At 43.4% G+C, this 27752-nt stretch overlaps 1 protein-coding gene across 4 annotated transcripts in view; it reads left to right on the forward strand.

The window, feature by feature from the left end:
* The first annotated feature begins 6419 nt into the window (after positions 1-6419).
* The window catches only part of CACNA2D2 (calcium voltage-gated channel auxiliary subunit alpha2delta 2), a 513315-nt gene continuing 491982 nt past the window's right edge, over positions 6420-27752 (forward strand). For all 4 annotated transcript variants that reach the window (XM_083429356.1, XM_083429357.1, XM_083429358.1 and 1 more), the window contains exon 1: positions 6420-7063. In XM_083429356.1, coding sequence (XP_083285482.1) covers positions 6939-7063 — 125 coding nt within the window. In that variant the 5' untranslated portion in view covers positions 6420-6938. The remainder of the gene's footprint in view (positions 7064-27752) is intronic.

Genomic DNA, 27752 nt, shown 5'->3' on the forward strand with positions numbered 1-27752 from the left:
AGACATTGGCCTAGTTTTTTTATTAAATAAATAAAAGTATCTGGTAACAATGGCATATGGTGAATCTGACCCATGGGAATGCCAGAGGAGACTTTGAACACTTTTGCATTCTGTTATCACTGTATTTTTATTCCCAAGGACAAGAAGCAGAGATTAATTGCCAAATCTTGTCCTTATTTACCTGGTAATATGTCACATTGTAAGAGGGACGCGGGTGGCGCTGTGGGTAAAAGCCTCAGTGCCTAGGGCTTGCCGATCGAAAGGTCGGCGGTTCGAATCCCTGCGGCGAGGTGCGCTCCCGTTGTTCGGTCCCAGTGCCTGCCAACCTAGCAGTTCAAAAGCACTCCCGGGTGCAAGTAGATAAATAGGGACCGCTTACTAGCGGGAAGGTAAACGGCGTTTCCGTGTGCGGCTCTGGCTCACCAGAGCAGCGATGTCACGCTGGCCACGTGACCCGGAAGTGTCTTCGGACAGCGCTGGCCCCCGGCCTCTTTGAGTGAGATGGGCGCACAACCCTAGAGTCTGTCAAGACTGGCCCGTACGGGCAGGGGTGCCTTTACCTTTACCTTTATGTCACATTGTATTCAGTGGGTCAAAGTCACAGGTAAGAATGCAAGTTTGGAAGTAAGCCCCATTGAATTCAATGGGATGCACACCAAATAAATACTGTTTCTAACAATAAATAACTATGAAATGGTGCTCCATTTTATTCACACATAGATTAAGATGGTGAGGCCAACTGCTGGAATGGACAAATGTCCTTTATAAAAGAACACTTGTGAGTCCATAGGACAACCTTTCTGCATATCAATGATTATGCTACTTTCCCCTCTGGTCATGGTTCAGTCTAAGTTAAGTGCTTAACTCTCATTTAAATTAATGGGTCTTTTTCAGATTGATCACATGCATGTTTACTTGGCTGTTAAGTTCCACTGAGTTTAACGGGATTTACTCTCAAGAAAGTGAACACTGGATGCTAGCAAAAACAAAAGCAAAAAATAAAATAAAAAATTAAGAGCAAAATTCTATGTGCTGAAGCATGACTTGATCATGACCTTTGTGTTTGGAAGTCCTGTTTAGCATTCTCAGTTCATCCTAATCATGGATAGGTTAGATGTGAAGTAATTAGAAACAGACTGCTGAAGAACAGTAGGAGAAGAGGCAATGAAATAGCAAATGAAATGCAAGGTTGATAAATTAAAGTGATGCATAACCAGAAAATAACACTAGTTGAGCCTATAAAGTGAATTAAAAACATTTCTGCTCAAGAAAATATATATTGGAATCTTTTAAATAGCTCATTGGGGGGAGGGGAACAGCTCAGTATGTTGCAGCCTTCAAATGGATAAATACAATTGTAGGATTTATTAGGCAACAGGTAGAAAATAATGCAGACAATAGCATTTGTCCACAATATTAGATCTTTGAGCAATTCTGCTCAGGCCATCCCAAATAAGATTACTAAATGTCCAGAGAAGAGCAGTAAAACTGAGCAGAGCTATGGAATGTATTTCATGTACAGAACAAAAAAATTGTAAGGACAGTTTAGCTTAAGAAAAAGTCAGTCAAGAAAGGATATGTCTATAGTATATAAAATCATGTCTGCATGATTATTTATCTGCCTTTCAGACTACAGTGGTACCCTGAGTTACATACATTTCAGGTTACATACGCTTCAGGTTACAGACTCCGCTAACCCAGAAATAGTACCTTGGGTTAAGAACTTTGATTCAGGATGAGAACAGAAATCATGCTCCGGCGGCGTGGTAGCAGCAGGAGGCCCCATTAGCTAATGTGGTGCTTCAGGTTAAGAACAGTTTCAGGTTAAGAACAGACCTCCAGAATGAATTAAGTTCTTAACCCGAGGTACCACTGTACAGGAACGCAGGAAGCTTGTCCTACTCAGAGCACATCCATTGAAATTAATGGACTAAAGTTAGCCATGCTCATTAATTTAATGCATGGGTAGGCAAACTAATGCCCAGGCAGTGGCGTAGCGTGGGGGGTGCAGGGGGGGCCGGCCGCACCGGGCGCAACATCTGGGGGGTAGGGTTAGGGGGCGCAAATCCACGGGTTAGGGGGCGCAAATTACTTGCCTTGCCCCGGGTGCTGACAACCCACGCTACGCCACTGTACCCAGGGGCCGAATCCAGCCCAATCGCCTTCTAAATCCGGCCCGTGAATGGTCTGGGAATCAGCATGTTTTTACATGAGTAGAATGTGTGGTTTTATTTTAAATGCATTTCTGGGTTATTTGTGGGGCCTGCCTGGTGTTTTTACATGAGTAGAATGTGTGCTTTTATTTAAAATACATCTCTGGGTTATTTGTGGGGCATAGGAATTTGTTCATTCCCCCCCCCCCAAAAAAAATATAGTCTGGCCCCCCACAAGATCTGAGGGACAGTGGACCGGCCCCCTGCTGAAAAAGTTTGCTGACCCTTGATTTAATGGGTCCACTCTGACTAGGACTTATCGTAGATTGGATTTAGTCCTTTGTCTACCTGGCCCAGTACTGTTCATTCTGACAGAAATTCTTGAGGGTCTTAGAGCTAGGACCTTTTGCATATAAAACATGATGCTTGTCAACATTTATTAAGTAGCCCAGGCTAAGGATAACAGAGCCATTGAAGGGATCAGCAGCCGCCTGAGAGAACTGTTGGGCAGCCCCACTGTCATCTTCCCTGAGGCTACTTTAGACCTGTGTGCCCTGAAGAAAGGCCGAAGCCAGGCCAGCGAACAATTACCATCAGCCCCTGAAGCAATTCTTGGTGGGCTGAGGTAACTGTTGAGGCAGCCCTACCCTCCAATTTCCCCAGGGCTGCTTGAGACCTGTATACCTTAGTCAGAAGACAAGGAGCTCCCGCCAGCTGCTCCTAAAATTGTCCAAATAATACTTTGTATGATTTGTGTTAATATTTCAAGTTGCAAATGGTCTTGGGTTCTTTGGCAGATGGTATATAAAAGCAATAAAAAAGTAGGTCCACAAGGCATGTAAACAGCTCTTATAAACATTTTTCCTTACATGAAATCCTTCTCCTGAATGAAGCCCACTATGAGGCATAGAGAAGGGACTGAGCAGATCTTAGGCAGCAGGCAGAGTGGTAAGGGAGGAGGTCATCACTAACACTGATATTTATTCCAAGGTTCATCTCTCTCCTGAACAGGGCAACCTCAGTTTTTTTCTGGATTAAGTCTCAATTTATTAGCACACATCCAACCCTTTACAGCTTCCAAAGGCTGTAAGGCATGCAAGGGCCCACAGCCCAGCTCCCGAGGTGGCCAGGTGGGGTTTGCTAGCTCTTTGAGGAGGTACGTGATTCCTCAGCTGGAGTAGGCTCAGAACAGGTGAGGGTCACATGCCTCATCAAGCTCAGATGCTGCAGTCAGCATGGGCGGTATAAAAGGGAAGCACAGCTGAGATGCTGTGTCTGATTAACTGCCCACATTGATGGACCTTGGTTTGAATGTTCTAGGACCTCTGCAGGGCAGTTCCTTGGGTTTGACTCTGGAGTGTGTTTCCTAACCTTTGGAATTTGGGCTTCAAATACGTGCATTGACCCTGGACCGTGTTTCCTGGCTCTAGAACTTGGGACTTGACATACTGACTTGCAAGGAAGTAGGCAAGGAGTTCAGGACAATATAATACTCAGGTACTCTAGACTACACAGGTTACAAAGAGAAACGTCCTCCAAATAACTTTAAAGTACTTAAAAATACCCATGAACACATATTGATGTTAAAATTATTTGAAGCATTATAATGGCCACCATATGCAGCACTATATTATGGAATGTGTTTCCAGTTTTAGTATATGAAGTGGTTGTTATCTCAGTGGTCTATGAAAATAAGACTGGCAGAGAAGGTAATGTATTAGTTTAATTTGTTTGATTTCTAGCCTTGCTCCCACCTCAATGGCTTGGGTCAGGTAACAATTTAAAAGCAATGCACATAAAAGTATCTAATCATATAAATAATAAGCAACAAAGCCTGATTTAAAGCCCTAATGTATTCAGGGACACTCTTGAATCATGGCACCTATAGTTTTCATGCGCAGAGTGACTTGGATAAGATGTACATGCGCAGAAGCATTAGGAGCTGCTGTGGAACCTGCGTAGAGCAGTGGTAGTCAACGTACTGCTCTCCAGGTATTTTGGACCATAGCTTCCTTCAGCTTCAGCCACCTGGAAAGCACTGTGTTGACCACCTCCATGCTCAGAATGGCCCGATCTGCGCTTTCCATATGCCTGACATATCTTTGCTGTACTTCAGCACTCAGAAGCCTCTGCAGAAAGATGATATATTTATTATGTATTTCTTCTAAAAAAAAAGATTGTCCCATGATATTTAGGCAGATTCTTGTGGTAGCTTACAATAAATGAAAACAGTAACAGTTGCAACATACAGTGGTACCTCTGGTTAAGAACTTAAATTGTTCTGGAGGTCCATTCTTAACCTGAAACTGTTCTTAACTTGAGGTACCACTTTAGCTAATGGGGTCTCCTGCTGCCGCTGAACAATTTCTGTTCTCATCCTGAAGCAAAGTACTTAACCTGAGGTACTATTACTGGGTTAGCGGCATCTGTAACCCGAGGTACTACTGTACTCTGTGTAAAACTACTCCTGAGGTTGGTCTGGAAGCTGCAACTACAGCAAAAGGCTGTGGCTGGACTTGGACAGCCTTCCATGAAGTCATTACCCCGTTCTGAAGCAGTTGCACTGGCTACTTCTTTACTTCTGAAGTACTGGTATACAAGACCCTATACTGCTCAGGACATAGGAATGTGATGAAACATATTACCTGCCAGACACCGAGATCTGCAGAGGAAGCTATCTTGGCAGTGCCACATTTGCCATGAATTCAGTATAGGGGGGTGCTTTACAGGATCAGGGGCGTGGGTGGCGCTGTGGTCTAAACCACCAAGCCTCTTGGGCTTGCCGATCAGAAGGTTGGCAGTTCGAATCCCCATGATGGGGTGAGCTCCTGTTGCTCGGTCCCTGCTCCTGCCAACCTAGCAGTTCGAAAGCACGCCAAAAAAGTGCAAGTAGATAAATAGGTGCCACTCCGGTGGGAAGGTGCTGCTCTGGTTTTGCCAGAAGCGGATTAGTCATGCTGGCCACATGACCCGGAAAAATTGTCTGCGGACAAACGCCAGCTCAGCTTGACCTGTAAAGTGAGATGAGCGCCACAACCCCCGATTTAAGATGGTAGAAGAATACACGTCTCAAAGTTAAGGTGTGCATGCAGCCCTTGGAGCATTATGCCGCCAGTTGCTGTGGAAGCAGGTAACCTGGTATTTTCTCACTAAGGCATTATGAAGGGAGCTGCCAAAAGTACACCCAGGAATATATTTGAGATTGGTCACCATGATGTCTGGAGGATTCTGCTTGTCCATGTGCGGTTAAAATTCAATTCCTAACCAGTTTCAAAAATTAAAACTAGCCAAACCAAACTCTAGGCTTCAGGAATCTCCTCGAATTCAAATTTGGCGAGGGTTTTCCAAACTCAGTTTAATAGATGGCACTCCTAAAATGGGATAGCTCCGACGAATTGCCCAGGTGTACCTTCTCAGGGGTCGGCCTCAAATTATGTACAGTGGTACCCCGGGTTAAGAACTTAATTCGTTCTGGAGGTCCGTTCTTAACCTGAGGTACCACTTTAGCTAATGGGGCCTCCCGCCGCTGCACGATTTCTGTTCTCATCCTGAAGCAAAGTTCTTAACCCGAGGTACTGTTTCTGGGTTAGTGGCGTCTGTAACCTGAAGCATCTGTAACCCAAGGTACCACTGTACAGAATTTCTCTTGCCCCCCCCCATTTAATTTCCTATAATAGCAGCCTAGAGGAACTCGCAGCTGATGAGTCAGTTTGATTGGCAGGTGTTAACTTTCATGGTCCAAAGCAGTGGATGTACTCCTAGGGTAGCTGCGCTACCTGCGTTGGTGGGGGGGGGGGGAGAAAAGCTGGGCGCAGACTCAAGCTGAGTGACCTGCATTAAACTGCTTACACACCGAGAGAGTTTTCCAGGTACGCACCAGTAGGAGAAGGGGAAAGCGCTGCTGGTGGTGGTGCTGCGGCCGCGAAGTGGGGGAGGGGGCAGAAATCCGCTTCGCTAGCACTTGCGGGGTCAAGAGGAGCGCAAGTTTAACAGGACCCGGCCAATGTGGCTGCACCGACTGCCTCGCACGTGCCCTGGCGGCAAAGGCACGCGAGCGCGCCAGCCCCCCTGCTGCCACGAGCAGGCGAGGGCGAGTGCGTGACGCTTGGCGGGGGGCGCGCGCAGCAGCTCGGGCCGCCTGGGCCCAGCGAAAGGTCCAGAGGCTGAGAGGACGCTGGTTCGCCAGGCGCCGGCTGTCTCGGGAGCATGCGCCGTGGTGGCTGCCGAGGATGGAGAGCGTTCCGAAGCGAGGGGAGGGCGGCGGGAAGAGAGGGATGCGGAGAGGAGGGGGAGGAGGAGGAGGGATGCGAGGGGAGGAGGCTGGGCAGGTTGGCCGCCTATTTGAGGGAAAGTAGCAGTTTGTATTCGCTCAGTGTTTGCCACAACGGAGCCGAGCCCGCCGCGTGAGGGCCGGAGCGAGCAGCAGCAGCAGCAGCCACCGCCGCCGCCACCCGCCTGGCTGGCTGTGTAGGGAGCCCCAGCCGCGCTCTCCCGACCCCCTCCTCTCTCGCCTCAGCCTCCCGAGAGCTGCCCCGCTCGTGGCATTTGAGTGTGGGGACGGAGGGCGGGAAGGAGGCTGCGGCCGCCACCACTTGCTTATAGCTGACTGGCTGGACTCTTGCGCCTCTCTGGAGTAGCCGGAGGAGATTCAGCAGCGCCGGTCCCTCAAAGAAGCCCCTCGCAGGTTCCCAGCCCGAGCGGGGAGGGTGTCTTTGGCAGCCCAGCGCCACCGCCGCCGGGGAGAGGGTGAAGAGTTGGTGCCGCCGCTGAATTTTTAATGGAAAAATGGCGTTCTCCGCTCAGACCTGCGGCGCATCTTGCATCGTCCCGGCTCTGTGCAGCCAAATAATCCTGTGCCTCGTCCTCTCGGCTCCCGCCGCGGATGGCTACAGCTTTCCCCAGCAGTACACGTAAGTGAGAGCCCCTCACCCATGTAGGCTGCCAGGGCAGGCAGGCAGGCAGGCAGGCACCTGGCAGTCGTAGCAGCAGCAGCCTCCGCCGCGGGCGAGTGCAGCCTCTGGCTGGCTGGCTGACGGGCGCTCGCCTCGCAACTTGATCCGGATTGCCTGCCGGGGGGCGACTGCTTTGGCACTTGTCCCACTCCAAGTACCTGCAGCGATACTACTTCAGTTGTTCTTAGGGTTTTTTGTTTGTTTGTTTATTTATTTATTAAAGAAATAGTGCAGCCGATCTGCATTGCCCAGGGCTACTCAGATGTCGAGGGGACGTTTGGAGGGGGGGGGGGTCCCGTTTAGTTGGGGCGGATGGGAGAAGTTGGCCAGCGCACAGGTTCTCTCTTCCCCCGACTCCCGCTCGCCCGGACGCTTAGGCACAAATCAAGCGCTGTTCCGGATCCTAGCCAACTACCCCTTCCGAAGTGGTGGGGTGAAGTTGTGTGTGTACCATATATCTATGTCTTCTAAAATGCCTGACCGAGATAACTCCTATCGTCCTTTATCATTTTTTAAACAATACCTAAGAAACCCTTTCCTTAAGTGCTGAAGAAGCACTTAAGCAACTGTAAACAAGCAAAAGACCAACAGGACAATATATTAGCGTTAACACTTCGCTGGAGAACTGTTAATATGTGCAGAGTTTCGAAATATCACACGAAGTAGTGAGGAACATATTTAGTTGTGCTCCATTGTTTACACCTATATGTGCGTTTGAAATAGCTACGACTTCAGTACAAATGTTGGCAGCAGCAAATTTCTATTTTTAAACTCCTCTTTGCTGTGGCTTCATCGGTTTCTGCATTCTCTCCCCCCACTCCCCCAACACTTCTTTATATAAAACTGTTGGCGTGAGGGTCCTAACATAATCTTCTTAGGGGTGGAATGAAGGTTGCTGAAGTTCTTAAGGTTTTTGGTTTCTAAGTGGGATTTTTAAAAAAAAGAAAAAGAAAAATACATATCGAAATTTTAATTTGAGTCATGGAAGAAACAGATGTCTTTTATGGCTTACAGGTGCACCCACACAAACTCTCCAGCCCAGGTATATATAGCGGAGTTTTAAATGACTAATGTATTGATAGTTGCATTGCATGCAGCATCTATGGCTCTATTGTTGTTGTTGTTATGCCTGAACTGAGACAAATTGATTCCAGTCTGCTGAGACCAAAGATTGGAAAGCATCCTACTATGAGATTGGGAGGTGAGAGGCAACATATCAAATGTCTTTCAGTAGCAAATGGTTTGCCGCTGAGGAGATTGCCACATTCATTGAGAGCCTCTTCTCCTAGACATTTCTGATCATGGTAGCTGCAGGAAATGCAGCATTTTGAGGCACAAAACATCACTGTTCTTGGGGCTTGGAAGTTGTCAGTGTGTCCATTTGTGACCTGCTTCTTTCAGCGAAGAAATGTTTTCATGACACAAATCAATAATGGTCACATTGACCTTAACATCCCATTGGTATTTCGGGTACAATAGTTTAGATTGAATCCTCCAGAGGGCTTCAATTATAATAAATTGGTACAACTATGATAACATATTTTAGCAATATTACTTGGAAATATATTTTTAATGTGTGTGACCTGCTGAAGGACATACTTGGCATTGAATGCTTGCTTAAAGACCCATGTAAAGATGCAATGTGGGTTCTTTCCTTAGTGAAACACTTTTCAGTCCTTATTTTTAAACATTATGGTTTGCTGCAATGGTTTGCAGCCCCTAATGGTGCCCTCCTCCCCTTTTAAGTTTCCTGTATTATTTCTTTGCCCACTACAACTCTCTCTCCCCCCCTCCCTCTCCCTCTCCTCTGGAGGTTCCATGTTACATTCCTTCTTTCCTTTGGAGCTGAGCCTCAACACGCTACTGACCCCTGAGACTTAGCGGCAGAGTTCCCTTTCTGTCACTTTCCCTGCCAAACATGCTTACAAATTCCACTGGGATATAAAGTTCAGAGAGGTTTCTGCCTGGAGTGAGGGAGACAAAACACTTGTTCATTGCTAAATGTTTAGGGTTTGAACTTGCAGCCTTCCTGTTTGAATGAGTAGTCCTCACTCATGCAAGGAGTCTCTTTAGAAATAATCAGTTTCCCTCTCTGTGTGAACAATCACTAAAACAGCCCAACCTCTCAATCATTCTGTGTCAGTGTTTTCCCAGAAAATGAATTCGGAACATAACACGGTTAATTAAAAATGAATTACTTTGTTGTACTTATACAAGTTGTAATTCCTATTCAGATTTCTTTAACTTAATATAGTTTATAAATAACTTTCTCATACACAAGAAGTTAGAATTATTGCAAGATCTGTTCTCAACCTTTAGCATGAATTAATTATTGGGGAAATGGGCATTGTGGTTCCAGTACGCACGTACTTCACCTGGGAGTAAAACCAATTGAGCTCATCAGGACTCATTTCTGAATAGACATAAATAGAACCGAATGGTACAAGATGTGTTTCCTTATCTGCTCTCCTTTAGCAGTGTCAGTTGTAGAAGTCACTGACTGTCAGGTGTGCTATACAGTAATTCATTTTTGCCAAGTAAGAATACTCAAGTAATTTATAACTATTTTAGACAGGGGGAAGAGGCATTTATCCAGACTGTGCAGTATAACATGAGACCACATATGTTTTGGGGGAGCTGTGTTAGCTGATATTACAAATCAATACAAATAAGCAGATTTTAATTTGCCCATTTGGTGCTTGGATGTTCCTTAAAAACCTCTCTTCTTGTATCTACAAACCTCATTGTAATGACCCTTGAAATATTATTTTTTAAAAAAAACTGCATTGATAAAACAGGTCAAATTTTGCAGAGATTCTTGGTCTTCTGAGTATAAGGTAATTTTTTGTTATTTTGTACATTGCTCTCTCTGTGTGTATATATATGTTGCAGTTGACAATGAAGATTATGGGGTTAAGCCAAAGGCCTTGCGGAAAAGGTGGGTTTTGAAGAGAGGTTTGAAGGAATATTTGAGGGGATATTGTATCACAGCTGAGAATGATACTGAGCTTTTAAAATTAGAAACACTCTTAACTTTTAGAGATTGTTCCTGCTGAATTACCGGTACTACCTCTCTCTCTTTCTCTCTCCACACGGATGTAATACATATATATATAAAATTATCAAGTATAAGGGCTTAGCCTTCATAACTATTTCTAGAGCTGCCTCCCATTACAGCAGGCTGTCTTGCCTGCAGCATGCAGAATGATTAGAGTATTTGCACTTGGATTGCTGCGACTCAGATATGATTTAAACATTCACAGTGGTTTTGCATATCAGTTCCTAGTTCTGTCCCCTAGTAAACCTCTGGTGTTTCATATTATCTCTCTCTTCCTGGGTAGCATGGTTTTAATCATCTTATGCTGAGCTAAGGAAGGCTTGGCTCAGCCTGTTGTCTAACGTAGAATTTCTCATCGAGATTTAAAAAGCAAAATCCGAGATTGGAACAGGCCCATTCACTTGGGCATGTTGGGTGGTATGCACTTGATTGACAAGTTGCTTTTGGTGACTGGGTATGCCTGTGTACACAGATGGGATTAAGGGCTTTGCTCTTTGATGCTGATTCTTCTTTTAAATACTTTTCAGCATTGGCTAACTGGTACTAAATAGAAGCAGGATCTTGTGGAGGCTGATGTGGAGTGAAAGAGGATCCTGTATAACAATTGATCACTTAAGAAGCTATTCTCATGTTTGAGTCCACATTTAACTTATACAAGACATTACTAGGAATTAAACTATGCGGGAGCAGAGCGGAGTAATCCAAATACAAATTCCAAAGCTGCAGTTATGTTGGTCTGTTTCAATCAAAGCAACATAGATTCCTGTTGCACCTTAAAGGCTGACAAATATATTCAGACATAAGCTTTCATGGGTTAGAGCCCACTTCACCAGAGACAGAAAATATAAATTGTTATCAGCATTGTAACCTTTAAACAAGTTGGTTATCTTTTGTATTTGAAATAAATTTTCCAAAGGCTGGAGAGCTATTTCTGATTAAGGAAATGAATATGCTTTGTACCTACCGCTTTCCATAAATGTGAGATCTTTATTAGTTTATCCTATTGTCTGGCAGTATGGCTTATTTGTTGCTTTGCTTCAATTCCCACCCCAGATATAGTTATTTATTCCTATGTGATGCATAGTATTTTTTTTTTTTTAAATGGCAGTTAGAAATGTTGTGTGATTTTTTTGTCTGATATTAGGCATCACACATTTGAAAACGGGTGATATAATATAAACATGTAAAACAAAGATCACTGTGAGATCAGGATGCTGGACTAGGGCTCTTCTCATGTTCATTGACTACCTTTAAGACCCATTGAGAAATGTCCAGTCTTGATGCTTTCAGCAAACAAGATGGATAAGGGTCAAGCATATACTGTATGTACTTGGTCTAACTTCTCCATGCACTCTGTCTACATCTTCAGGACCAGCAACCTGAAAGGGATCCATGAAAGCTTGGTGAGACAGCACAATAGCACCATCTTTCTCCAATCTTGCTTCAAAAGTAGTCTCAAAGTCTGAACTGATGCAAGTGATTTTACCTGTGAAAACTTTCAAAACAGTCACACTGGTTCATGAGTTGTTCTTTCACTTCCCTGACTTTACCAGGTTGTAGAAAGCCTTTTACCACTGGAGAGGCTCCACTGGATGACACTGAGCAGATGTAAAGGTGTCAGAGAAGTGAGATTTGGTAGCTGTCACCACTGCCAAAGAATAGATGGTGATGATGATGATGATGATGATTTATATGCTGTCCATGCGACTGGGTTGCCCCAGCCACTTTGGGCAGATCCCAACAAAATATTGAAAACACAATGAAACATCAAACATTAAAAACTTCAGTATACAGCACTGCCTTCAGATGTCTTCTAAAAGTTGTGTAGTTCTTTATCAACTTGACATCTGATGGGCAGGTGTTCCACAGGGCAGGTGCCACTACTGAGAAGACCCTCTGCCTGGTTTCTTGTAACTTCACTTCTCAAAGTGAGGGAACCATAAGAAGGTCCTCAGAGCTGGATCACGGTGTCTGGGAGACACTCCTTCAGGTATCCAGGGCTGAGGCAGTTTAGGGTTTTAAAGGTCAGCACAACACTTTGAATTGTGCTCATAAATGTACTGGGAGACAATGTAGATCCTTTAGGATTGGTGTTATATGGTCCCGGCGGCCACTCACAGCCACCAGTCTAACTGCCGCATTCTGGATTAGTTGTAGTTTCCGAATCACCTTCAAAGGTAGCCCCATGTAGAACGCCTTGCAGTAGTCGAAGCAGGAGATAACTACAGCATGTAACACTCTGGCAAGACAGTGCACAGGCAGGTAGGGTCTCAGCCATCATTCCAGGTGGAGCTGGTAGACAGCCGTCCTGGACACAGAATTAACCTGCGCCTCCATGGACAGCTGTGCCCCCAAATGACCCCAAGGATGCACATGTGGTCCTTTGGTGGCACAGTTACCCCATTCAGGACAAGGGAGTCCCCCATACCTGCCTGCCCTCTGTCCCCTAGAATAGTACTTCTGTCTTGTTGGGATTCAACCTCAATCTGTTAACCACAATCCATCCTCCAACCTCCTCCAGACAGGACATTCACTAGCCTCACTGGTTCCAAGTTAAACAAAAGATAGAACTGGGTATCATCTGCATATTGATGAACACCCAGCTGAAACCCCCCTGATGATTTCTCTCAGTGGCTTCATATAGATATTGAAAAGCATAGGGGATAGGATAGAGCTGTGAGGCATCCCACAAGTGAGCTCCCAGGGGTCCGAACACTCATCCCCCAACACCACTTTCTGGACACCCCCAGGAGGAAAGAGCGGAAGCACTGCATAACAGTGCCTCTAGGTCCCAACCCCCCAAATGGTCCTGAAGGATAAGATGCAAATGTTTATACTGCTCCTGGAACCTTGATGAGCACAGCTAGGATGGGTTAAATCCATCCCCTACCTAGGTTGGAATTCTCACCCAGGATTAAATCCTGGACTGTGCTGATGATACCATTCAACCATCTGGCATCGAGGAGCAGCACATTAAGGCTTAACAAATTACTTAGATGTCTTCCAGGAACTGTAGATCTGGAGTAAGGATTGGGAGGAAGACTGTTTTATCTTCACCTCAATAGTAGGCCTCTGTCTAAACCACATTCTATGTTTATGCAGATTTTCTGTCACAACAGAGTGTATAGAAAATGCAGCACCATGGTTAGCACCCCCTTTGTGAATGGTCTGCAGAGATCTATCTCAGAATTTGTGGAACACAGTATGTTCCTAGTCTATACTGAACACAGTTTGGGAGGACATTGTATTTAATAAAGGCATGTCCTCCCTGAAGGACTCTGAGACTCCTATGAGTATTATCTGTGAGAATCTTGGCTCTGCCTGAAGGAGCATTTTGTGGAAACCTGAAAGGTTGTAAACTCTTATCAACTGAAGTTGAAGATGGTCCACTAAAAGCTATTATCCTATCTGCTTGCTGAAAGGCTTGGCAGTCAGTTATGCAGCACAAACAGAAAGAAGATAGACAGGAAAAATGGTTGGCAATATTTTACCTTGTCATTAAATCTCCTTTCTTTTAACTTCCATCCAAGCTTGTTTTAGATGTGACTCGTTCGGAAAATTAAATCAATACAGAAATAACTGATGAATCAAATTACTGCCAAAATCTTAAATAGTTCTAATGATACTTTAGTTTCCCCTCATTTTAAATTATCCGCACAGTTCTTTGCTTAATATAAAAATGCTTCCTTCTCTGGCAGGTGAGAAGAGGAATGCAATTTTATTCATGGAGTTCAGAATGTATCAAAATGGCCTGCACCTGGAGCAAATAACCAAGAAAAGTTGGTTGGTTATCTATGGTGTGTTCTGCAGGAACACATTGAACCATGCTTCCGCTCACCATCAATTAGCTCCTGCAGCCTGGCATCTTGGAAAATCAGCATAGGTTTTTCAACAAACACTAATAAATAAATAAATAAATCTTTTGTCTCTTAGTTTAGGCTGTTAGGCTCATAAATATATTTGAAGGTGAACTTTGAAAGCAAAAAAGAAATAATTGAGTCTAATGGTGGTTTATATTTATGTATCTATTAGATTAATTAATAAATTAATTAGATAAATTAATTAATTAGATAAATTAATTAATATTTTTCAATGTTCAATATTTTTGCACACATCTTGCATGAGTTGACAGCTAATGAAGCAATAAGATTTCCACCCCTCCTGCAGCTCTCTGCAGCCCCCCCCCCCCCAAATTAGCTCCAGATGTCTGGGAGATCCTTCAGCGCAGATTTTGGTAGGATGAGGGGAATGCAAGGCAGGAGGAGAGGAGAAGCACGTCCATTTCACTCACTTGGATAGAATTGGATGCAATCCCTGTTCAATACCAGTGTGTATTTTTGGAAATCTTTTTTGTAAACTTCTTGAAGGTTTTATGACAAACAAGCAATATAGAAATTGTTGTGAAATAAATAAATAATAAAATATGATTGAAGAAGTATGCCAGGGTAGGCAGTGTAGGGTTGTGATAATAATTTTGAGAACTGGGGTATAGTAGGGACTAAAAACATGAGTTGTGAGCCAAAAAGCTCCTGGTTTAGGTCCCACCTCAACCACAAATCTCTCACAGCTTCATCTTCAACTACTGTTTGCAGATAGAATAGTGGCCTGTCTTACAGGGCTGCTGGAGAGAACAAAAAAGCTTCATTTGCTGCTCATGCAGCCACGTATTCTGCCTGTAAAGGTAAAGGGACCCCTGACCGTTAGGTCCAGTCGCGGATGACTCTGGGGTTGTGGCAGGGACCAAGCAATGGGAGTTCACCCCATCGCGGGGATTCGAACCGCTGACCTTCTGATCACAGAGCCCTAGGCTCTGTGGTTTAACCCACAGTGCCACCCACGTCCTATTCGGACTGTAGTGAGCCACAATAAAACAGACTGAAACATACAGTTGAAAGTAGTATGTAAATACATCCTCACATATTTAAAGCCAAATCACTCCACTACCTCAGAGGCTTTTCTCCTAAGATTTATGCCGAGCTGGAAATGATTAATAGAATATTCATTCTGATTTGATTTTTCCCCTGTTTGTTTTTAAATCTGGGAACTAGTCATGCAGTACACTACAAAGTTTTGCTTACTTGGTGTTCAGTATGTGCCTTCAATTGTTGATCGTACTGCTCCACGTACTGGAAAATGTTCACCACAGTACATTTAATAAAAACTCTTGGTGAACTGAGTCTTTTCATTCCCTTTCTGTGCTACAAGCACTTTGATAAGACATGGCACGTGAAGAAGTATGAACCTTGGTTCACAATGTTTTGTAATGAAGTAAGGTCCAAAGAAACATTATGTTGAACGTCAAACCTTTGCAAAGGTGTGTGTGCACACCTACACCCAAAAGTTGTGATGATTTAAAAGCAGACCTTCACAATTTGTGGCCAGCTGAACTGGACAACCCAATCTATTTTGGCCTGTCATTTGCTTGATAATCCTTCCCTGCCCCCAGGCACAGCTGAGCTGAGCTGAGCTGAGCTGAGCTGAGCTTTGGATACCTTGATGGCAAGCAAGCCCTTCAATACAGCTCCTTGAGTGACCTTAAGAGCTTAAATGAAACTCAATGGAATCCCACATCAGGTGAGTAAAGGATCAGTTCTGTTGTGCCAAATGGAAACACAGTATTTCAGTGTCTTGAAGCCTTTGGAACTGGCTGTGGATTCACCCGCATGAGTAGAAAGGAAAATGCTAAGTGGTACACATTGTATCTTAAGAAGACTCTTCAGTGAAGAGAATTCAGACTTCAGATAAAGAAAGCAGAATGCTTGCCATCAAATCTTTGGATCTCCCATATATAGTAACCAATAAATACAGTTCACAACCCCCAAAATGTGTTGTCTGATACTTTTTAAGGCATTTCTGGATTTCACAGACACAGCCATTATTAGTCTTTACACGCATTTTAGAATTTTTGGCCTTGATACTGCTTTCATGAATGACTCCAGAACTTTCCCCCCATTTTCATAGCAATATATATTATATCTCAAGAAAACACAGGTACAACAATCAATACTATAAGAAAGAGAGGAAGTTCAGGTATCCTGAGTGCTATTTGTCAGTCAAGAGAGTGTGCCCTACCAGCCCCATAGAAAGGAGAGCAATAGAAAACTTCCTGCTGTTTTGAGAGTATGGGTCCTTTATTTTCTAGAAGTTGAGTTCTTCTGCTTACCCATCTCCATATATTATGTATGGGGCACTGGCTAGTTATTCTAGGATGCTTGGAAGAGAACCAAAGAAATGGACCTCAGGGCTGGGAACAACCAGGAACACAGATTGCATATCTAGGTTCTCAAGTTGCTTTCCCAATGTGATATACTGTTGCAGATTCACAGGTGTTCATGTTATAAGGAAAATGAAAAATCCAAGTGTCTCCAGTCAGTCTAAATTGGGAGAAAACTATTCCATGACCTCAATATGTCTTTCACTGTGGAACACATTTGTTGAACACTACTGCTTATCAAGAAAGTTCTTTAATACCCATTCCTTTCAATTCCAGTACCCCCAATGTGGTGTCTCAGTAGGGAAGTGAGGAAGTTTTGGGTAAAAGATTTATTTCCAGATACATACAGGCTGCTAGTGTGACCATCTGTCACTTGTACTATTTATCCAGTTTTAAAAGTATTTCACTTACTAATTAAGAGATCTGAAGGTGGCTCATGACCAATATCCTCTGCTGTGACTGAGGCATATTTACAGTGGAGTAATGATGTGTGGACACGGGTGGCGCTGTGGGTTAAACCACAGAGCCTAGGGCTTGCCGATCAGAAGGTTGGTGGTTCGAATCCCTGCAACGGGGTGAGCTCCCGTTGCTCGGTCCCTACTCTTGCCAACCTAGAAGTTCAAAAGCACGTCAAAGTGCAAGTAGATAAATAGGTACTGTTCTGGTGGGCAGGTAAACGGTGTTTCCATGCGCTGCTCTGGTTCGCCAGAAGTGGCTTAGTCATCCTGGCCACATGACCCGGAAGCTGTACGCCGGTTCCCTCAGCCAATAAAGCGAGATGAGCGCTGCAACCCCAGAGTTGTCTGCGACTGGACCTAATGGTCAGGGGTCCCTTCACCTTTTTAATAATGTCATAATCAGCCTTTCCCAGCTGAGAACTACAAATTTGTTGTGCAGCAGGACAGGTTTGACTGATACCAAAATTTCATACACAGAGGCTTCTTTAGATCTGTGGCCTTCTCAAGCAAAGATAAATCCCTTCTCTGTTTTTAGTGTGTTCAAATATCACATGAGAAAAGGGTTTTTGCTCAGTGGTAGAGCATCTGCTTTGCATGTAGAAGTTCACAGGTATGGTTTCTGACACAGCCAGGTACAGCTCAGAGAAAACCCTGTCTGAAATACTGGAGAGTTGCTGCTATTCAGTCTAGGCATTACTAAGCTAGGTGGACCAATGATCTGACTTAGTATAAGGCAACTTCCTATGTTCCTATAAAATTACTCTTTAACTATGGACTTTAATTTTGCTTGGCCCAAGAACATCTCTAAGAAATGAAGTTAATAGGGCAACAGACTTTTTGTTCAGGGGTGGGCTTCTTTCCCTTCAAAATTGATTTTGGATGTGCAGTCTCTACCCCACCCCCTGCAAATCAAAGGAGAGGAAGTTTCTGAAACAAACTAAAGTTTGAAGCATGAAATAACTAAACCTGAATTAAATACAATTTGGATTAAATAAATTTATTCCAAAAAATGAAAGAAAGAAAAAAACTTTCCCCAATGTTCATCATTACTTCTTCTTCTTGTTGTTGTTGTACTATTGCATTGTTGCTCTGGAATGAACTCTGTAGTGTAGATGAATACAGCCCAAATACCATACTGACACATTGGCGCAAAATGTCCCGAGTACATGCAATCAACACTGCATTGATTATGCTGGAAGTAAAGATAAAATCCTATGTGTTTGAACTGGGGAGCGTGGCTGGTTCCATTATTTGGAGAAGGGCTTCATCTCACTGCAAAGGTAAACCTAATGCAGCGGCTCACCATGTACAACAGCATAGGAAACCACATTTAATTATTGAAGGCATGGAAGCCAGTGAGTGTTGCAGGATTCTGAACCTGAAGCCAGTTAGATGTGGATTATGGCTTCACTGAGTGCACCACCCCACCCTCAACTGCAGGGCCAGATAAGACACAGTGCTGTACTCTTTGGAAAATACTTAACCAAATTCTGTTTTTAAGAATTTTGTGAGCTTGATTGCATTTTATAATGACAGTAAAATGTATAGTGATGTTACAGGTTTAGAGGGTCAGTCGGGTGGTGCCCTGAGTCCCTTCCTGTTCTTGGGCTCCACTACCCAGTAGGGGTTAAAAGCTGAGTGGAGGATTCCATTGCTAACTAGGCCTTAGCTTGCCACTTAAGCACCATCATTAGTAGTAGAAGAAGAAGAGTTTGGATTTGATATCCCGCCTTTCACTCCCTTTAAAGAGTCTCAAAGCGGCTAACATTCTCCTTTCCCTTCCTCCCCCACAACAAACACTCTGTGAGGTGAGTGAGGCTGAGTGACTTCAAAGAAGTGTGACTAGTCTAAGGTCACCCAGCAGCTGCATGTGGAGGAGCGGAGACACGAACCTGGTTCCCCAGATTACGAGACTACCGCTCTTAACCACTACACCACACTGGCTCTCCAGTGTGCTTTTAGTACAACCAAAGAAGTTGCTCTCTGCCTACGTTAAATGGGTGGGGCTTTCTCCTTCCCACCTGGCTGGTAGTTAGAAGAATAATAGTAGTTTTATGTGAGCTAAGCAGAGAGGCAGACGAGAAGTTGGTGAGATAGTTTTGATTTGTGTGGAATCCAAGCTGTGACTAATGGAGAAGCAAGACCTGTTACTACTGTGAGCTCTTCCATCTTAGGCTCAGTGTAAATAAATCACACTCTGTGCTGACCCTCATTCCAAGGAACCTGAACCCTCGGTAAGTGCCTGGAACCCCCCTGGAATCTCTCACCGCTCAAAGATTGGGGTGGTGTGTAGCAGTATTATCTTTCTTACCAATGAATGTGAATGTGAAGCCCCAGGAGAGTCAACATGAACTCAACAGAAAGAAGTGTGTATCTGCCTACACATGAATGAGTGTGCAGTCTGAGAAGTATTGCTGTAGAAAATAAATTTTCTCCAGTCTCTCATGTTCTTAAATGAAAAAGTTCAGTGTTTGGTAAGTAATCATCAGGATGTTTTAGAAAGCTGATGTTGAATGTGACTCTTGTTTGTCTTGATCAATTTGTACTTCAGATGAGTAAAGCATTGTCTCTCTATATAGCCAAAGACCACAGAAATCCCAGGTTCATTTGCAAGGCACACTTTTAGTCTGTACCTATGACTTAAGGTAAAGTAAAGGTAAAGGTACCCCTGCCCGTACGGGCCAGTCGTGTCCGACTCTAGGGTTGTGCGCCCATCTCACTTAAGAGGCCGGGGGCCAGCGCTGTCCGGAGACACTTCCGGGTCACGTGGCCAGCGTGACAAAGCTGCTCTGGCGAGCCAGCACCAGCGCAGCACACGGAAATGCCGTTTACCTTCCCGCTATAAAGCGGTACCTATTTATCTATTTGCACTTAGGGGCGCTTTCGAACTGCTAGGTAGGCAGGAGCTGGGACCGAAAGACGGGAGCTCACCCCGCCGTGGGGATTCGAACCGCCAACCATACGATCGGCAAGTCCTAGGCACTGAGGTTTTACCCACAGCGCCACCCGCGTCCCTGTACCTATGACTTACAAGCCTCAAAAATCAACCCACAGAAACATTATTTAAGCTTCAACAGCCATCACACATCTCCATCTATGAATGCTCTGTGACTGTCTTAAATTTCACAATGTTCCCAGGAGGATTTTCATGTTGGGCTTCTGTTAATTTCCTTCTATAAGGGGAAATATAATCCACTTTCTGTATGGAGGTCTTAACTTTGGTGTGTATGTGCATGGGATAGTAGATGGGTGAGTGGGTAGCCTTTATCTTGGAGGGATGACATCTCACAGGTATTCAAATATAGTCCTCTGTATACTCAGTACTTCTGGAGTTTCACTACTCCAATGCAGATTTGGATTTATAGTTGTAAGAAAAGCGGGATTGCTGAATGTGAGCAATGCCAAATCAGGGAGAGGATAGATCAGAATATGCAGAGATTGGGCTTCAGTGCTCTCAATAGTTTTTTTGTGCCTCTTTCATTGAGTAAAAGAACTATAATTATGAAAAAGTGGTAAATGTAGTGATATTTCGCTTATTTGCATGACATATTCATATGGCTGTGTTTGATGCTTTTTGTAACAGAAGTTGAATTTTCTTTTGTGAGGGTGCATATAACCCACATGGAGTTCATCTGTGGTCCTCCTGCTTGCTTTTCTCATGTTGCATTGTTGAGGTAAAGTAGAACTGTAAATCATTTATAAAAGGGACAGAACAAAGTGTCTAGATTTCACCACTACTCCTTTACTTGGCTAAAAGGATTTATTCTGCTCTTTGCTCTGTGGTATCTTGTGTACAGTGCCATCTTTATGTGTTTCATTTCCTGTGGAAGGTGAGATACTATCTACTTTGAATTAGAATGCACCTGTGGGTGGTGGTATCCTCTAAGGGTGTGTATCAGCTTCGTGTGGGAGCCAATAGCAAGGCCACCCAGCGTCATTTGGGGGTGTTCTCCCCTGTTGCATTAAATGTCAATGTGAAAAACACCCTCTGGGTCAGTTTAGCCCCAAAGCCACAGATAACTCGGGTCACTGTTGCTCTGTTTTTAATTACAGAATTGCTGTGTTTTCTATTATTCCTATGTTTCTTGAGATACATAGGCTCTGGAAGAAGTGACACTGTCCGAAATGTTGCCTGTGAAGCAGTGAAGAGCTCTAGCTGTTAAGCACAGTAGTATATGATATGTAAAAAGTTAAAAGCTTCATTCAAAATATATATCCTATCTTTAATCTCTTCTTTAATAAAATTATAAAGAAAAGTTAATTCTCTTTACTCCCCCACCAAAAGGTCCTGGACCTATTTATCTGCAATTTAGCATTCTTAATCAACTCCAGAGTAGTTCCCATGTCTGCAAATGTCATCCACTTTGGCCCAAAGTGGGAAATGTGGTAACACTTTTTAGATTTTCTGCTATAGTGACAGAGTGGGTTAGGAGCCAAATTATAGACTGAAGCACCAGACAACTTAGAAGCATCAGAAGTTTTAAAAACACACAGATGCAAGATGAATTTGGGGGATGGTGTGGGGCATGCACACCCTAAGTATGTGCATAGCATCCATACGTACATATTTTGGAGCGGAATCTTGACTTAATACTCTCTACCAGTTTCTGGCAGTGCATGAACCTGATTATTTGCATTGAATTCATCTTTAAAAAATAAAATAAAAAGCCAGTTAACAAATCTGCTCTTTAGCAGCTTTTGGGAAAGTAAGCATATGGCCTTCTCACTGGAAAGTGGGTCTGCCATGTCATATGGGAATCACAGATGAGTGGACGATGTGCCTGCAGCCAAGATGAGCATGTGAACAATTTAATCTACTTACTTCCATCTATAATTATATCCATCTTTTCACCAGCAGTCCTACCTTATGTTGCAGCATTGACTTTTTTTTGTCTTATCTCCAGGTTTTGCGGGGCTCTTGGGCAGGGATATCTCAGTGGGGTTGTCTCATGGAGTGGGCAATCTCCTTGGCACTGTCAACTCTACATTGCCTTCTCCCTGCAGACCTGTACACTTAGAAGGCAGGTGAAAAAGCAGCAAAAGTTAGGAGGCAAGCCAGGGGGGGTTAAGCAGTGGGGGACCTGTTGAAATGTGGGCCTTGGAAGGTGCTGCATGATGTCAACCCCGGACACTGTTCTTTTTTAGATAGAATCTAAACCCTGATCTTGACTGCTTAGTTTTAGAGCTTCTGTCCATGCCTTATTTTTGCCTTATGATATAAAGGATTTTTGTCAGTACTTTGGTTTAGAGGCATATTGTTGCTTGGTGTCATGACCCATGAAAGCTGCCTGCATTGTGTTAGTGATTTTATATAGTTGTCAACTGATTAAATACTTTTTCACGAAAAATGCCTATGCAGGAATGGAATATTCCTGATTATAGTCAGAACACCAGAGCCAAGATACCCGTCAATATTATGGAAGGCCCAGGCTTAAAACATGCATTGTTGATATTGACTTGAACTGAACTGAACTTTGGCACCTTTGTGGTGTAAACTCCTATGCATGTTTACTCAGGATGGAATGTCCCACTGAGTTCATCACTCAAAGTGATAGTGATCCTATGCTTCCAAGTAAGGGTGCACAGGATAATGATGGCTTTTGACGATGGAGGAAAAGCCGTGAATTTCATACTGCACAGTAACTACTAAATTTGACTAAGGGGAGTAGGAGAAAAGTGGATGTTTGGAAATTCGGAAGTCCTGAAGAATTTTTGCTTGTTAGCAAAACAATTGACTGAACAGTTTATACATTTTAGCCTGTACAGCTCTAATTTTTAAGGTGCTTTGTTTGCAGCACTCTGAAGGTTGCAAGAGTTAGTAATCCAAATATAGAAAGTGCACAATTTACATGTTTAGTATTTGGAATAAAGCCAATGTACCTTGCATATAGTTTCTTTATTTGTAGTTCCTTCCACTGCAATTCTTAACTGCTTGGAAAACTGCACTTAAAACAACAAATTTCCACAATGACAACCATTTCAGCATCTGCTGTTACCTTGAACCTGTACATATTCTAAAAGTGAGATTGTATGTAGTGCTTTAATCTGAACATGAAATGAAAAGCTTTAGTTTATGTTGCTGTTGTTACCATAATTATAATCCAGTGTTAGAAACTGAGATATGAAAGCTAGGATCTAAGTGGCACCTTAAACCTAGGTTATGGGTGCAGCAATGGAATGTCTAGGCACACTTTTTTATAAGAAGGATACAAAGCTGAAAATGAATAAACTGCAGCTACAATATTATGTTCATTTTTCATATGGTCTAATGCTTCCCCTGCCCACCCCCCTTAAGAGGGTCTCTTCTCCAGTCTTCAGAGAATAGCTGTAAGTGGGGAGGCAGAAAAATGTCCTCCTTTCCTTCCACTCTGCAGTTTTAATCTGAAATCTTAGGCGCAGTACTGTGCCCAGAGCTCAGAAACTGCTCACACTAATGAAATTCCTTGTCATAAAATGTGCCTAGAACAATGGGAGTTCGAACACTGTCACAATCTAGTTAATGGAGTTCTAAACTGAGAAAGTTTTGACATTTTCTGGATTAACGCCATATCATTCCAATTTGATTTCTTATTTGGGTCGAAACCCAATCTATTAAATATGAACCTCTGTTTCATCTTCATTGACTATCACCGGGAATCTAAAACCAACTTTTTCTTCTCTTTTCACATAAGTGGATGAAATTTGCAGACAATTGAGCCCCCTCCCCCATGTGGATTAAGCCTACCAAATTTCAGGCAGATCCATCTGGAGTATTCATGCAGTTTATTTATTTTTTTAAGAATTTTTTTTTTACCTTAAAGAAAATTCTGCCAAAATTAGATGCAACTTGCAGGCATGGCTGCCCCCTTTAAATGGATGAAGGCTGCCAAATTTCAGTGAGCTGATTTTTAACTGTTGGGGGAAAAACAATTGGAGAAGAAAAAGGCCACCCCAGTAGTCTAAGTCAGCCACCTGCACCCTGCTCTCACAGTCAAAATGTGGGGAAGAATTATGACCTATGTGAAGAAGAAGAAAAAATCACCATGAGTGGAGTGACTTCAGAAAATGATTCACTGTGATTAAAAACTGGACATAGGCATCAAAATTCCCCCTCCCCTCAACACTCAACCTGTGGGCCTTTTCCCAGTCAGTTTGGTTTTGTGTCTTAGAAAAGAAAGGAGGCAACATTTTGGAAAAACTGAGACCACAGAGCAATGTGAAAGCTTGGGAGGTTCCCAGTGTGCCTCAAGATGCCTTTTTAGGTGCAATCAACTCAGGAACATAAGATCATGATTCAAATCACCCCAATTCACCGTATTATTGGGGTACACACAGAGAGTCCCTACTAATCACCAAATTAAAATGGCCCATAGAGTTCAGCACAATCTCTTTCATTATGCAGCTAAGAAGAGCGAGGCTACATATTGTGTTATTTAACATTCTGTAATATTAGGATCATGTAAATTAAATGAATTGTGCAACATAAGCTATTTACATTTGGCTGTTTGCACACTGTGTAAAATATGGCTAGCCCCACACACCCCTCAGGAAGTGTTTTTAAAGAAACACAGTTTATGCCAATGATGGTTCTATTTCCTATCTGGTTATCCTTCTCTTTTTAAGAGGCTAGATGTGTTTATGTTAGCCTCGTAGGGAGCCAGAGTTTTCCTGGGGAAACTTGAGTCTCACAACTGTTATCCCCCATCAAATACTCACCTGGTTCTTAGCATGGATCCTATGATATTTTCTGAACATATCTGATTTGTGTGAGAATGTGTGACTGAGAGAGGAAGAGAGAGGCAGAAATTCCAGAGGCCATTAAGCTGGGTAATTTACATGCTTCTTGAGCCTGTGCCTAGGGAAATATATTTCACAGGTAATTTCAAATCTCTTGGCGTGTGGAAGAAGTCATTATTCTAAATAGAAAGGGTTGATGATGTCATACGAACCATCATGAAAGGACCATATTAAGAATCTGTTTTGTCTTCTCGAAAACAAAGAGAAACCTCAGAATATTATCTGAACATAGTGTTTGGGCTCTCTAAAAAGAAAGGTTTGTTTGGTTTTATTAGTTTAAAGAAAGTGTTAGCGCTAAAAATAGAAACAAATTATCCTTGTTTTGTCTGTGTATGCGTGTTTAATCTACTAGGAAAGAGGAAGCAAAGAACTATGTTTTAAGAATCTGTCTTCAAAGAAAATCAGTTTGCTCCTAATAGATACATTGGATCTAGAGTCTTTAATAAATTTGCAGAACATATGGGGGTTCTGAGTTTTTTTCTCAGGTTATCACACGAATTAGCTGATACCTTTCCCTCACAGTTTTCCAAATTATGTAGCTTTAACTCTGCATTACCTGGCTCACAGTGTGATTGTATCATCAACTAAGACCCACTAGGAAAGGTTATCCCCACTCCCTCAACCAGCAGAGGTCAAAATACACCACCCACCCTCCAGTCCCAAATTCAGAGCTTCCCATAGCACAAATGACACAAGTTACATGAGTGTTGCTAATGGTTATTGTTCATCACAGTGCAGCATTGCCACCAATCTCCTCGGCTGGGCAGCGCCACCCAAGGCTCCTGTTGAGGCAGCATTCTCATGGCCACCCCCCACCCTAGAGTGCGTGACCCTGACACAAACCTTTGTGGGTGCCCAGCCCTGTCATGGGGAATGTTGTGGGGGCTGGAGCACCCATGGCCCCCTGCCTATGCATGGGCCCCTCTGCAGAATTTCTTGCCTTTTCTCAACTCTCTGTCTGGATTCCACTGCCTGAATCATGGTTCTGGTTTTGGATCATCTCACTTTGCTCCTGATCCTGCAGTCTTTCACATTTAACGTCCAGTTACTTTCATAATCATATGAAACCTAATAGGTACAACATAGTCACTTTCCCCATTCTCCTCTCCCTTTTCTGGTCCTTGATTGCAGCCAATTACTCACCCTAGCTGAAGGAAGGAGGAGTCTGAATCACTGGCTTGGAGGGGGAGGAGTCTGAGTCACTGTTGGCTGCAAGGGAGGAAAGCAGAGGGAGCAGAACACGCTCTCTCCTTCCTCCAAAACCCCATTCTCGTTTTACTTAAATGGCAGCATTGATCATTCAGCTTCTGGCACAATCAATTCCAGAACAGATACTGCCAATATAAGCTAATGTTTTCAGACTGAAATGGTCTTTGTAAAAGTGGGTTCGTGTTAACTTCCCAGTTTTAAGAAGTCATGATATTATTCAGAATCTGGTAAAGCTTTTATTTTATTTTTAGAAAAATGTGATGATCTGAAAGGGAGTGAAGTTCCGTAATTTAAGTCAAATCACGTATGCTTACGGTTTTAAATTCTGTGGCATTAAGAGCTTTCCCCCCATGGGAGTGATTTATGAGTCAAGAAAACAGCAGTTCTGTACACGTAGCACATTGACCAGACTTCTTTTCTTTTCTTTATAATGCTCTTATGTGACTGTACAAACCAGGCCTTCTTTCTGTCTGCAGCCATTTCCCCATTGACTTCCCTGTGCTTGTAGCATTAATAAATGTACTGGGGAAGTGAGGAGGGAAACATGTACAACTAGAAAAGAGCTATAAGAGAGAGAAAGGGACAAGCAAAGCAGTGGTGTGATGAAGAACAACAAAAAGCTCTTGGATCTTTTGGAAAACATGAATGTGGTATGAGGACTACCAGCTTTTCCAGAGGATTGAAGGGGCCCGATGTGACGTTGCATGCACAACTGTGCCAGGGGGCAGAGCTGAACGTCCTCTGAAAATTGAAGGGGCCTGGGCCCCTCCAAAAATACATTGGGGGGGGGGACTGCCTCAGCCCCTAGGAGTTATGCCTATGACTATGATTAAAAACTAGTAGATGTCAAATTTGAAAGACACCAGCAGTCATGTGGAGACTAGGTAGAAGGAGGAGTTATTCAGTGAAGCAAACTGATGCATTCTGCATAATAGAAGAGAGACTGCAGATCTTCCTTTACTTCAATTTCCTGACTTCTCACTACTTCTTGAGCTGCAGAGTAAGTTGGCAGTGGGGAGGGGGTGTAACACTGGCAGCAGCTAGTACTGCTGAATGACATATCCTCAGTACCTCAAGAGGAATCCATGGGTCTTCTGTTCAGCCTCTCATTCCTTTCCATAGGAACCTAGTGTCCTTTTTGTGGCCATCACTACCTCTTGTGCAAATGAATTCCATATACTTTCCCAGATATCTGTCCCAATACAGCTGGTAACATCCAAATAAGTATGCATGTATTGCTTACTGAATCAGGAACTACTAGTGTACATCAGACGTGGATCCACACATGCATGTTGGGGTATTGATATTGTATATCCACATTGCATTGCTTGCAACTGGATGAATCCACCTTCTGGCACAATAAGTCACTTATAAATAGCTTTTCAAAAAAGTGTGACTAGAGCAGATTGAAGCAGTCAAGTTTCTGAAAACAAATAGCTATGGCCATTATCCAAATTCTACTATCTCCACCACTCACAAAGAGGGGGAGGATGCAGCAGACAGGAAGCTAGGAGTGGAAATGTGGCTGGAGTTGGAGCAAAACTCTGGGAAAAGGAAGGATTTTTCTGCACTTGCCAATCCCCTTTTCTCCTTGATTGAGTTCATGCCTGTGGAGCATTTGGTGTGTGTGTGTGTGTGTGTGTGTGTGTGTGTGACATGCATATGCATATGCATATATGCATGGGGGGGTGTGACTGTATGAGGGTGAGTGATAGTGGGGTGGACCAGTGGCCAATAAGAGGAAGAAATTTCCTTTTCTGGAAGTTCTTTTCCTTTCCAGTTTTCTCTGCCCAGCTGGTAGGGCTGCTTGGAGACTCCACAGCTTCATAAGTTTGAGGGATGGTTAGATTGTGGTAAGCATTTGTCACTGTGGCCATTTACTACCTTCATCTTAAGCAATACTGAGATTGTGTGTGTGTGTGTGTGAGAGAG

Source organism: Podarcis tiliguerta, assembly GCF_965153285.1.
Source record: "Podarcis tiliguerta genome assembly, chromosome: 2".
In the NCBI taxonomy this organism is placed as follows: domain Eukaryota; kingdom Metazoa; phylum Chordata; class Lepidosauria; order Squamata; family Lacertidae; genus Podarcis; species Podarcis tiliguerta.